The 13503-nt window shown below is 39.7% G+C and overlaps 1 protein-coding gene across 1 annotated transcript; it reads left to right on the top strand.

The window, feature by feature from the left end:
* The first annotated feature begins 7180 nt into the window (after nt 1–7180).
* On the top strand, nt 7181–13317 carry LOC137260770 (uncharacterized). Its single transcript, XM_067798344.1, has 11 exons — nt 7181–7223; nt 8361–8460; nt 8879–9006; nt 9374–9403; nt 9811–9871; nt 10132–10262; nt 10777–10803; nt 11452–11524; nt 11876–11985; nt 12707–12874; nt 13244–13317. The coding sequence occupies exons 1-11, from the start codon at nt 7181–7183 to the stop codon at nt 13315–13317; spliced, it is 945 nt and encodes a 314-aa protein (XP_067654445.1).
* The last annotated feature ends 186 nt before the right edge of the window (nt 13318–13503 follow it).

Raw genomic sequence — 13503 nt, 5'->3', positions numbered from 1 at the left:
TGACATTAGAGAGAGTTTAAACATAAAGATTCTATTGATCTAATAGTTTTATAGAAATGGAACTGGATTTCAAGAGCCAAAAAGACAAAAACATCACATAATATTTACAAGTCCATACAGACATAATACATCCCATGCAAAAGAAACATCCCACTACATTCTAAATACAGAAGAGGGTAACTGATAAATGCTATACGCATATTTACTTGAGACTGTTTATATCCTATCAAAAGTACAATACAGTGGATACGATTCTTGAAACTGAGAAACACATTGATATGAGGTCACAAGATGATGCTTATCTTGGGAATCTCAAATCTGTTTTCGGAATACGTTTATCAGCATTTCACATAAGCATAGGACAGAATGTCAAGATGTAACACGTATTCTGACCACACTGCGGTCGAGAACTTGGAAACCAGTCCAAACCTCTCGATTGTATTAATGATGTTGCAACAGCTATTTGTTTCACATTGAACTCAGCCAATGGCAGGAGTGACTGAGAGAGAACCCTGTAGGCAGTAAATGTGTCTGGGTTTTTAGACGCGTTTCGGATGTCTTCTAGAGCAACAACACAAACAATGTTTACCATTAATACACTAAACTGAACTAAGGCGTTACAGTAAATCATCACCTTTGCTTGTTTTTGTAAAGAGAGCTTAAAGGCCACATGCAACCAAAAAATCAAACATAATTAAAACACATTTATCACTCATTCATGACATATAGTGTACATTGCTGCTTTTAAAAAAACAAAGAAAGAAACTTATAAGCGTACAATCGTGATTCAAAAGTGCAATATTTTGTACTTGGGCTTACTTCCCCCGAAATGAAGCCCTCGGGAGACCGAATCCAGTCATAGCGGGTGGATATGCACTCAAGTGTAACGACGGCTTCCGATTGGCTGTTTCATTTGCTGATATGCTGAGGGTTCATTGTGTGTACAGAAAGATGATCTGTTTGATGGGTATTTTAGAAGTATAGCCAGTCACAAGAAAGTAAGATTCTTTATAGATAACAACTTCTTTTTGTGTACTTGATGCGTCGTTTCAGTATGGATTCATATACTGTTGTCAAACAAAATCATATACACGAAAAGAAGTCGTTATCCATGAAGAATGTATATAGAGATGTTGGGTTTGGAAAATACATGTTCTCTGAATTTGCGCTCGATCCAATCAAAAACCATATCAGTAGAGATGGTAAACTACTGCGTGGCTGGAATCTGTCCAAGTACAAAGCAGGACTTGAAACTGACAAGAGTTTGCACCAGTTTCCGTCAGATCCAGTCATCCGAAAAAATGAATGTAGTTTGTTTCCAACCCACAGACATAAAAACATGTCATGTGTATCACATGTGCCTAATTACATAATATGGCAGACACGGGACTCGGGTGCACGAGTCATAAATCAACAATCTATTTTCTTTCTGTCGTATAGTCTGATAGGTGATAAGTTCAAATTGCACGTGGTCGATGATTGAAGCTGAGTATTGCATGTTGTCTTTAGCAGACAGGCAGACAGGCAGACAGACATATTGGTGTGAATAAACCAGACACTGAGCTTTCTCTGTGACAGAGACCGCTTACCACAATCAACAAGTTTTTTTTACGTAACGAGTAGATTATTTACTTGTTTGTGTACACAACCAACATTAGACTACTGCTCACGACCTAAGACGCTGGGCATGCATACTGTTTCAAGCTCCAAGAACCTATTCACTGCGCATGCGTTATGAACGCAGCGCAGCACAGCTGTTGAAGCCAGTTTTCCCCCAGCGCTGAGGGGAATTTAGTGAAACGTTTGAACTCCGATTTCGCGGGCTTTTTTTTCATCGCGTTTTTTCAACTTTATAGCTTGAATTGGCATTTTTTATGATTTGTTTCGATAAGTGCATACCGAAAGGTACCAGAATCTGCAAAGTTGTGTTTTACGTTGCATGTGACCTTTAAGTTACGATGCTTTAATACTTTCCACTGAAACTTTTACGATGTGTTTTAATTGCTTAATTGTGAACCAATATCGTTCACTAATAATCCTGAATTTAAATCTGCAACAATCATCTCAAATATATTTCCGTATGGCCTACATGGACTGTTATAATCCCCAAAGTACATAGTGGGTGCAGTAGTCCCTCTTTGCAAGATAACATGATTATTCTTAATCGAAAAGATGTGTTATACAAGTTATACGCTCTTGTGAAGTCCTCAGCAATATTGTCTCCTGATGAAAAAAAAAACAGGTATCAGTATCTAAAATCTAACATTTTAGCGTAAGGGAAGAAAATGTGGTTCTGATCTTTTTTCATCCAATACATGAGTAATTACTACTCACGGTAAAACATCCTGTAGACCAGAACGAAACCGTGGTAAGGCATTGAACGTTCAAGCGTACAAGTCAGCTTTCCTCCAGAATAGGCTGATACCTCAGCTGGCTTTACCCGGGCCCCATCAGGCAAAGAGTCCTCCATGGTGGACAAGGATCTGGGTTCATAAAGATGATAACTTAGCCCCCCATCTCCACACCCCTGGAAAATTGAATGGTTGTTATTGAGGTCTAAATGTCTATAGTGACATTGTCATGTCACCTTGACTCTGTCGGGGATGTTCTCGGTGTGTGTAGCGGAGTGGAACACCGGGTATCTGCTGATGGACAGCCCAGGGCTGACCTGGAAGCACCAATCCTGGGTTCACCAGGGTCTATACGGTGATTTACGGGTCACTGATATCCGACAGTTTGCTATTCCTGCTGTGTAGAGCTGTCTGGATTACTCCACAACCACGCAGCAGCTATTTGGCTGTATTAAATGTCTGCTTTACTGGCGTGTAATTATCAATGTATGCCCAACGAATTGTTAAAACCGACGAAGTGCCAAAGTTTATTCATCAATTAATGGTATTTTGGGGCTATATGGAGGGGTGGGATGGGGGTAAAGACTCGGCTGATCCGTCACTGAAGTGATATCCGACTGAGCTATATGTCGTACTACAGCTTATCTCCTTGGTATTCATCACACACCGCCTGCACATACTTATACATCGCTATGTCGGGTACGTGGAGTTATTTTTGGGTGGAACAACCAGAAACAACAAAGGATTAATCTAGAACACACCACACTATTAATTCCACCCCAAGAGGTAGTAAAATTAACCCCAGATCCAGGTAGAATTAAATATTCTAAAGTAAAGATGACGTTATATGTTGAAAGTAGTAAACCAACCCTAAACTTTTATCAAATGAAAAGCTTATTAATAATATACAACAGTTTGAAGATTTAACACCAGTGAATAACGACCATTGTCGTTAACTATTTGTAGCAACCACGTGTCTGCGATTCCGTTTTGGCTAGCGACAATCAGGTGCACAAAATTAATGTTTGCTTGTGTTATTAAGGAATAACCAATTTATCATCCAAAACTGTGTTCCACGGAAGATATTGCTAGTGTGAGATCACATGATATCTCCGATGCTATGATATTAATGGTAATACAATGTTGGGAGATGCACATTTTTCATTGAAAACTAATGAAGAATGACTGTTGATGATGATAAATAGATCCTCATCTCTAATGATATGAAGGAATCAACACGCGTTGATAAATGTAAAAATATCCTCGGCGAGCCTCAGATATTTGTAACTTTATCAACGTGTTGATATAATTGATGTCAGTCCACCACTCCTTAGACCCGCACACAGACAAAAAGAACACCAAGTATCACCATACAGCTACATTGTTTGTCACCATCAACACAGGTGAACAAAGGCAGTATAGGTTGGTCGTCTCACTGCTCTGGTCGCCTTGGGTCACTCCCGTGTGATCATCATGGATGTATAAAGATGTTATCTAAATATGCGATGACGTCAGTGTTAATCTTGCGTGCTGTCGGAATGGGCGCAATTAGCCTGAAGGACTGTGTCACATATGTTTACGTCTGCCGGTGTTACCAAACCTAAAGGTGAAGGTCGCAGTCTTGTTTAAGGGACATGTTTACATGAGCACAGTCCGTTTGTCTAAACATGTGAACGCGCACGTTCGTTCACGATGACTCACAAAATACCTCAAAATTATATTATTAATTTATAATTATATTTAGTATATAAAACGTCAATATGGTACATCGCAATGAATATCCTGCTTTTGTTATACATACATCATTCACGGAGGGAGTACCACAATAGGAGGAACAACGCATCTTCACGAATGTCTTTCAGTTCATCAGTTCATGCTGGCAGTAATTAACTACTTGAAACAAGCTTCCTTTTCTTAGCAAGCTGATGGGGACTCAGTTGATCAGACCACACAGGTGGGCAGTAAGTGGGTACCCAGTAGGGACTCTAAGGAATCTGGGAGAAAGTTATTCAGTTCGTGAATACAAATGTGAAAATGTGCAGTAAAATCTAACATGGGATTACACTTTGTTGGTAAAGTACAAATTCTAGTACTTTTTTTAGTTGAGTCCCATCCGGGATTCGAACCCACACCAAATATAACATATGTTACATTTGACCACTTTCTAACTGGCATTGTGTAATCATGCAGTACAATCAACTTTAAGTGACAACAAAGGTAAGTAATTAATCTACCACGTTTGCTCTTGTTAGATACCAGTTTTAAACGGATAAACTTTGAGTTAGTATACTTAAAGCATTAGAGCAATATGTTAAACGCATATAAGCGAGGAACATTACCCCCCCCCCCCCTCTTTACTCTACCATTCATGCTTTATAAAACAGTGTGTTCGGCGGTATTGAATCCTCTCACAAACTACGCTAATACCTTTCTGATAAGCACGTTAACTTCACATGCCAGGAACGTATGAAACAACTCCTGTATATAGATTATATTCGTTTCTTTTTACTCTCTAGGAAAACTAAAGTGGCCATTTTTGGACATATGTTGTACAAAGGTTAGTACTATAAATCTGTCTTTAGTTTCACACCACAACGAACATAACACCGTTTACGTACAAAAATGCATCACAAAGCCTTTCTTAACAATCGACAGTTAAATACGCATCAGGTGATGTACCGAATAAGCATCATTTGTAGGCTCCCAGACATGTAAAGTCTAGCGGGTCAAAAGTTCGACCTTCGGGTGTGTGTGTTCACTCGACTGAGTCGGACTAATGATTTTCGAGTCGTTATTTCAAACGGAGGTATCTCTGCCTAGTACAGGAAAACAACCTGTCACCGCATGTTGTTCAAACACATCGTCACACTAGATTGCCATCTCTCTGGGCAAGAGGAGTAAAACGCTTCAGTCACTGGCTCGTATAAGCATCTTGAAAGGATTCTTGAAAGTCCTTAATTCTATTCAGTAAGGTATGCTTTTCCTAGACAATCTTAACACTCAAAGCCAGCTGAGGCATTGGAACATTGCTTGATATATCAGCGGTGTCTAATGTGCGTTAACGTTTTAGGTAATTATATGAATTTGAACATTTAAGCAACCTGCTCTCTGTATGTCAGTATAAGCCTAACAGGTTTGAATAATTAAGTAACCGGTCGGATAGGTCATGTAACTGTAAACCTTGTAGCGCAATATCGCAATAAGAATGGACTCATTATTATTCCTATTACAATTCATGTTTTTCTATGTGTCAGAAAGACATACAACTTGTGTTGACATATTACGGTACTTTGAGATATAAGGGGAAATTATTTACCATGCAGTAACACTCCGAATCATATTTACAACATGTAATATATCACATTTAAATATACTGCATCTGTGTGGACAAGTTGAAACTTGAGATTGAAGTGGAAACAACGCTGCATCTATTCTTGTCAACCTTCCGTGTTAGTCACCAGTGTATAGGTAAACTAATTGTCAGTTGTCCTGATGGTAGTATATGTAGCACATTTGGGTAACGTCTTATGGAACACGTGTTCTCGAAAAGTAGTTAACTATGTAGTAAATATAATCCACATACAGCCCCCAGAAGGTAAGCACCTGCAACATTTTCGATGTGTATTTTCATGCAGACAGTTTAACGTATTCAACGTATAAACAACGTATTTATTCAGTCATCTGTCTGTGTACGGTGTGCTACTCCGTCATGACAGTCAGTTGTCAAGTATGTTAGCTTCTTAGTACAGTGTAAGCGCTTGTATCCTTACCGTTCAATGTACTCCAATGAAAACGTTTTGATTTTCCATTTACGCTGTGGTGGTTCTGTTTGCGTTTATCGAGTGACGTACATGACTGGTCTCCATGCTGGTGACAGTCGAGATGTGTTTGTTCCGTATGTCCAAAGTGCGTGAATGGTGCGTCAATGGAATCAGTACATTGTCCGTCTGGGTGACTTGCATTCAGCCTAGGAGCAATGTTATTTTTATTTGCTCCGTGACAGCCGTGCAATAAGTCCCATTTATATGCGCACTGAACTACAGGACATTCCCATCCATTGATATGGTTTGTTATAGGACATTCCCATTCAGCATATGCATATTCACAGGGTGTACCATATGACATTCCCATTCAACAAATCCATTGAGCACTGTCAATCTTCGTTATATATTTACACTGACTGTAGAGTGGAGTGCACTATTCTCTATCAAGGTATAACAACATTGATTACTGTAATCGTTAACGTTCCCGTGGCATGCACAGGTACGTCTTGATGACACGGATATGACCAGAAGATGTTCCCAACTAATATGACCGTTATACTCTCCTTGACGTATTTGTGGAATACTATCAGGGACATTCTCATGATCTCGCATTCTTGCACTTTGGGCATGTTAAACTTGCTTCCAAGGGTAGGGATGTCCCCTAAAGTATTCCATACCCGCCTAGGCAATACAGACAGCTGTCTACTTCATCATATTTAGCTCCATGCCAAACAGTAGATATTTGAACACTGTTGAACAACAACATCTACCTTGTCATGTTGTGTTTGAGAATCCTCATGCCGCCCTCAGTCCAGCAGTCTCACAAACGACCATGTACTTGATAGCAGCAATGGTGTAACTGACACACGCACACTCCAGTTCTTGAGCGCACTTCACAGGCTCTCAGGGAGGGCTGGTCCTTAGCATATTACCTGAGAGCTTGTCAGTTATCATGATGGATGGTCATCGTCATGTCCATATCTATATCGACCCACCTAGGAACGTTGTTTATATTGAGAGACATGCCGCCATGATGGCATTTATATAACAGACTATTCCTTGTACATGGGGGCAACACGTATCCTTCTCCTCAGAGTCGGCATCGGAGGTAAGATGTTCTTCCGTGCACAGATCGTGTATGTACATATTAAATCACGTCTAAATTCGTATGTAAAGGCGGTGTAAGGTACAACATGGCATCAACTAAATGTTTTATGCATTCTGTTTAGGTATTTCAGATAGGAACATCCTTGTTTAATTCGACTCACAGCTTGAAATTCATCGTTGTAGAACATTTCACACGTTTCATATATATTTTGTCTAAAACTCTGATCCTGAGCACATAGAAAGATAGGGATATGGTCAGAGTGCTGTCAGTCAGTAGGAGAACGGAAGATGGGTGGGTCGCACCACGAAGACGTTATAAAATGTGCCATCCTGATTAGCTCTCGGCATTTGAAAGATTAAAACAGACTGGTCGGCTGAGATTCTGAATACTCTGACATTTCCCTGGGAACATTCTCTAAGGGGAACATTAAAGCACTAACACACACACACTTCACTGGAAGTCACTTGCCGGGTGAATGTATAGTTTATATGAAATAAAATTTGGCTGAAGTAGGTTTAGTCTCTTTTAATAACCAATAAGAACCTTGAAACCCCAATATAATTTTTGTTTAAGAAGTAAAAGTGGAGGGTAACTGTATATCAAATGGAACCTATATGGTACTTCCTGTATTTTGCGCTGATCATACACATACTATTGTTGCACCGATAGTTTTTCGTGCCAACCATCGATTAATTGCTGTAGGAGACTCAACAGTTGCAGTCCATCGATAGTTTGATGCATCGTTACTTCCCTAGAAAAAAAACAACGCTCACTTCTCTGTGCTGCTGCTATTCTTTTCCTACCCATGAAGATCCGGGTTAGAATTGATGTTCAGTAGCCCATGCTGGTCGAAATTAATGGGATGCTTATGCTATTGATCACTGGGTAGTGTGGTCCAGACTCAACTGTTTACGGACCGCAGCCGCATAGCTGGAATATTGCGGCGTTAAACTCACTCACTCACTCACTCACTCACTCACTCACTCACTCACTCACTCACTCACTCACTCACTCACTCACTCACTCACTCACTCACTCACTCACTCACTCACTCACTCACTCACTCACTCACTCACTCACTCACTCACTCACTCACTCACTCACTCACTCACTCACTCACTCGTGTTCTGTTAAAAGTGCTGCTGCTCCGACCCAATGTATACGCCTGCACAGAAGGAATACAGGCATGTTTCACGTATTTCAACTCCAGGCTGGGAGCGTCCACCGGTATTTGTGAGTTAGTATTCAGTTATCTTGCTGTTCATATTTTAATGAAACAGTTTACAGATATGATGACATGGGAGCTGACATATACGTCACATAATAATGCAACATACGGTACACTCAACTTAAAGACAAATAATTAGCAAAACTTCAAACCCGGGGTAGAAGATGCGATCTATTGTACGCTCGTCTCTTTACCAAGTATTTACGTTATACTGTTATCCATTGTTGTAACCTGGCTTGGAGTTTAACATAATACCTCATCTGGAAAAAGTAATTAAGGTTACATTGTTTTCCACTGACATGACAATGGACAAGCTTCCACATACACTATTGTTCCGTCGTACTTAAATACAACATGATATTGAGTATTTCGGTCTCGGACAATGATCCCATACGGAAGCATAATCATTTCTTCCTGTCCACGTCAGCCTGGCCACTGACCAGCTGGACTGTCTGCAGATGGTCAGGCTGTCCTGTAGTTCGACGGGACTGGTTGACGGCGCTTTCCAGGGCTTCAAGGCCGAGTATGAAGGCACCCCAAACAACTGTATATTTGGTAGGTGTGGCCTAATACTGTTAATTGGTGACCTACCTTTGTGAAAGTGAATGTTTCAAGATTAGGAAAGAGGATTGTAGCACGGAATGGTTGATACATGTGTGTGCACCTTTAGATATATGATCTGTATCCAAGTGAAATAAAAGAAGAATGCTTCTAAATGAGACATCGGGTCGTTTGTTGAACGACATCGCCATATATGGTTGAATATGTAGTCTGTGAAGTTAATATTGTTATCTATATAGCTATACTAAATTTACTAAAATGTTGGCTTTATGGAAATAACTGTTTATACATAGTGCACATAGCTGCCTTTATGTTTACAGGTCGTTGAATGCAAACAATATCATAAACGATTTCGTTTCAGGTAACATAGCTCAAAGTCCGGATTATGCAGGTGAGCTCAAAGATATACGATTCATACCCGCAACTGCTTCTAGGCAATGGTTTTACGGGCAGTTGTTTCGTGTATTAGTTTACTATTCAGAACATACACCAATTTCACGCCATAGGCTGTAGTACTGAAACGGTTCAGAAGGTACAGGTCTGTCAACATTCTGTGGTCTGCTGTGTATATACAGGGGTGCTAAGCTCAACACCGGATACCGTTGCGTATCGACAAATGGAAATGACAACCTAAATTTACAATCGATCGGACCACTGCTTGATGAATTTATATATATAATGGTGATGATTATATAATACGAGACAATATGCACTTCTTTAAAGTATGTTTTGAAGGTGCATTGAGCATTGAGCATTGGTTGTGGATGCGGTTGGTTATTTTCTGTACTTATCTTACAGCCTTCCAATGTACGAAACTGTTTGATGACTGCAGGTCTACAGCCACGATCACCACTTGTGGGTAAGGACCTGAAGAATTAGCGTCATTAGGAGGACTTACTCACAGAGTCTGTTAACATTCATCAACATAACAGTTTCCAATCTCTTGACGGAGACTGAAGAATAAGCACCTTTATTTGCCGAATATAAAAAAAACCCAAAACACCTACCTCTTTATGTCGGGAAATGCCAAAGTAAATAGTACTTCTATGTACTATATATAATTTCATTATGCAGCATCAGGTTTTGCATAAGTAAAAGTATTTTGTCACCATCCACCAGTTTGGTGGATTTCTACGAGATCTGTACGGGCGGTCTTTCGGCATTTTGTTCTAAACAAAATCTACAAAACGCCACAGACTTCATCACATGGGAGAAACAGAGGCTTGCTACAGAACAAGGGTGCTACTTTGGTGAGTAGTAAAACATATACCCTCATATATCAACCTTACACAAGGGTGTGTTGTCTCCCTTTCAAATGCCAGGAATATTTATCATTAGTGTTGTGTGATAATTCAAAGCCAATGTAACTAGTATTAACTGTAGACCAAACATTGGTCATTGGCAATGTTGTAATCTATGGCCACAAGTTACATTCATAAGATTGTTACAATTATTGGCTTGTTACGTTCATACGATTCTTACATTCATAGTATTGCTACATTTACACTATTGTTACAATTAGGCTTGTTACGTTTATACGATTGTTACATTTATGCATTTATTGCCATATTCTACAGACTGTATAGATTGAATCATAGTGCACTGTCTCCCCAGTAGGCTAAGGAGTTGTATATTTTGGAGTTACTTAGCCGATCGAGGGTTGGCATCAGAGAATTGCTCCTACTCTTGAGTAGTCAACACCTCATGTTTAAACAGATGATATCTGCAGTACGATATCCACGCACTAGTGGGTTTCTGTTTCAGCTACGACACCAAGGGTTCTATTGTCAGGTAGGTCCATCCTGTAGCACCGGAGTATCAAGCGTTCTTGACTGTTATTGTCATGTTAGTAAATGCTGTTTACGTCTGCTAAAAATATTGTAGAAAATATTCTGTAGCCAAACACTATAGTCTGCATTCGTAATGAGAAACTTAAATACACTCAACTGTAGAAGCCTGCTTTGTCTCGTTGGGGGGCGGGGGAGGGGCTAATGGTTAAAGCCTTCGCTCGTCACACCAAAGACCCGGGTTCGCTTCCCCAAAGGGGAATAAGGGGTAAAACCCAATTCTGACGTTCCTCATCATGATGGTGCTGGAATATTACTAAAACCGGCGTAATCCCATACTCACTCACTCGCGAGATAAATGCTGAAGCGTATTGTATTCATGATAAGCTGAGGGATAAAGCCGGTTTTGTCCACTGCTAAGATACATAGTGTACATAGACGAGCGTTGTTCAGGGACGCGTTAGGTAATGTCGTATTACAGTTTACACAAGAACGTTTATCATATTATCGAATATGAACATGTGCACATAAAAATCAAAGAAAGACAACAACGGCTACTGACCTTACTTGCGACTTTACTACTTTGAATGTTTCTGTGCAGCAGTTTATAACATTGAACTGTACCTTGATATGTACACCCCTTCCCCTACAGCTCCCACATGCATCCCACGGTACATAGCCTGCTATGAATCGGAGGGCATCACTGCTTCTTCAAACCCATGTGTGTAAGTAATATAAGTTACCTAATTCAAGGAAGAGAGTCTTTTAATGTCGATGACGTCACCTGATCTTAAACATACAATGTTAATATACTGCAACAGTTTCCGTGTGAGACAGCTGGGCGAGAAGCCGTAGCGTGTATTCTCTTACTTAATTCCCAAAACTACTCCACCATGAATTCTATTTGGAAATGTATGTATTGAATGTCTAGTTTTATTTCTTACCCAGATGAGGATATTTTCATGACTCATGTTCATGTTTACTTTATTCTAATGACCTACATTGCTTTGAAGATTTCCTTTTGAAAATGTGTTTAAACTGTGTTAACTATGCCTCGTTTCTGTGTGTGACGTCAGAGCTGTGCCTGTGTATGAAAGGTGCCTACAGTCGACGGTGACTGACGTGTGTGATGCTGCAGCGTCACAGATGGTTCTCTCCCTCATCAGCTCTAAGCAGTCAGAATGTGGTACTGTAGTGCTATCAGATGTAGATGTGAGAGATACATTTTGTGTTCAGTGCAGTTAGCTTGGAAATATAAAAATGAGAATTTTCAAAGTGTTATCGCGCTTATTTTAATTATTGATAATTAATTTTTACAAAACTTTGATCTGGCTTGGCTTCTTCACATTCTTCTCTGCTAAGAGGTATATGTAGACTTGCTCTTTGGAAAAAAACACGAAAACAAAATCCAAGAGTTGATAATTACTGAAGGATACTGAAAGATATGCCTAAAGCCTAAAAAACCCAAAACAAACCCAATCAAACAGACAAACAAAAACAAACCAAAACCCACCACCAACAAAAACATGACAAGGAATCACATAACGGATTAGGCCCCATGATGAGCGAATCTCGCGTTATGTACAACAAGAGTTCCACATCGCTGTTCGAGCCCAGAAGTTGAGCGTAGCAGGTCACCAGACTCTGTATGTCGCCAGCGTATTACAACACTTCTTCAAAGATAAATTTTTATGAGTAAAAATATTTCAATTGGCATTCTCATTAATTAAATTAGCTTAATATAAGTGGTGGTTTAAATTACGTCCTTCACATTAAATGGTAAAGTCAGCTGGTTCTGAAACACATGAATATAACATGTACATTGATTTCCGAAAGGTAAAAGAGATGGTCTCATAGCTTCAGTGTGCGTTTTCAAGAGTAGTAGCATTAGCGTGTCTTGATTTTAGCCTCGGCAACTACAGCGAAAACCGCAACATCACTAGCGACAGCTCTGTCTACTCAAGCGTTTACTTCACCTAAACACATGGCAACATTGACAACTGCTCATGGTGGAGTTCGCATCTCAACACAAGGCATTGACAATGTGCAAGGACATATCAGACTTGATTTCAAAGGTTATTATAACACTACTTTTACAAGTATTACTTACAGGATGTTTTTCTGCTGCTTTATAATTTACACCAATCTATACCTTTTTTCATTTATTACAAGTCACTCAAAACACAATATGCTTAGAGTAAGCTATTCACGGGATCCGGAAATATACCATGAATTCTTACCAAACATCTGATGTACGACACATGAACCTGAAAACAAACACCTGTGTTAAGAACGTTAAGTGGATTATAACTTTTGCTAATATTATTTTCTTAAAAGCGTTTCAGAAACACCAGTGTCTAATGTCAGTTAAGTGCAATTTTTGTTTTAGCTGTTTCAGTATTTTCTGTTTTTGTTTAGTTTTGTTAACATGTTTAATGTTTCAGACTCTGGAACGCACCTTTGTCTCCATGCTGTGGTGGTTGTGTCATGTGTCTTGATGCACGTGGTCCTCAGATAGCGAGTGACGACGGTACAACCCCAATGTCACACTGATGACAAGCACGGAAACAGAATGGTTGAACACTGCCTGTGCTTCAGTCCAGTGTCATGTAAATACCAACATGTCTCCCTAACGTCCGAATCCAGCGAACTCTGTACCTTGTTTTGCCTACCGTGATTGTTGCTTATCTCCATGTTCAATCAT

The sequence above is a fragment of the Haliotis asinina genome, chromosome 14, assembly GCF_037392515.1.
Source record: "Haliotis asinina isolate JCU_RB_2024 chromosome 14, JCU_Hal_asi_v2, whole genome shotgun sequence".
NCBI lineage: Eukaryota > Metazoa > Mollusca > Gastropoda > Lepetellida > Haliotidae > Haliotis > Haliotis asinina.
Note: the sequence above shows the minus strand (reverse complement) of the source record. Positions and strands in the feature narration are given on the sequence as shown.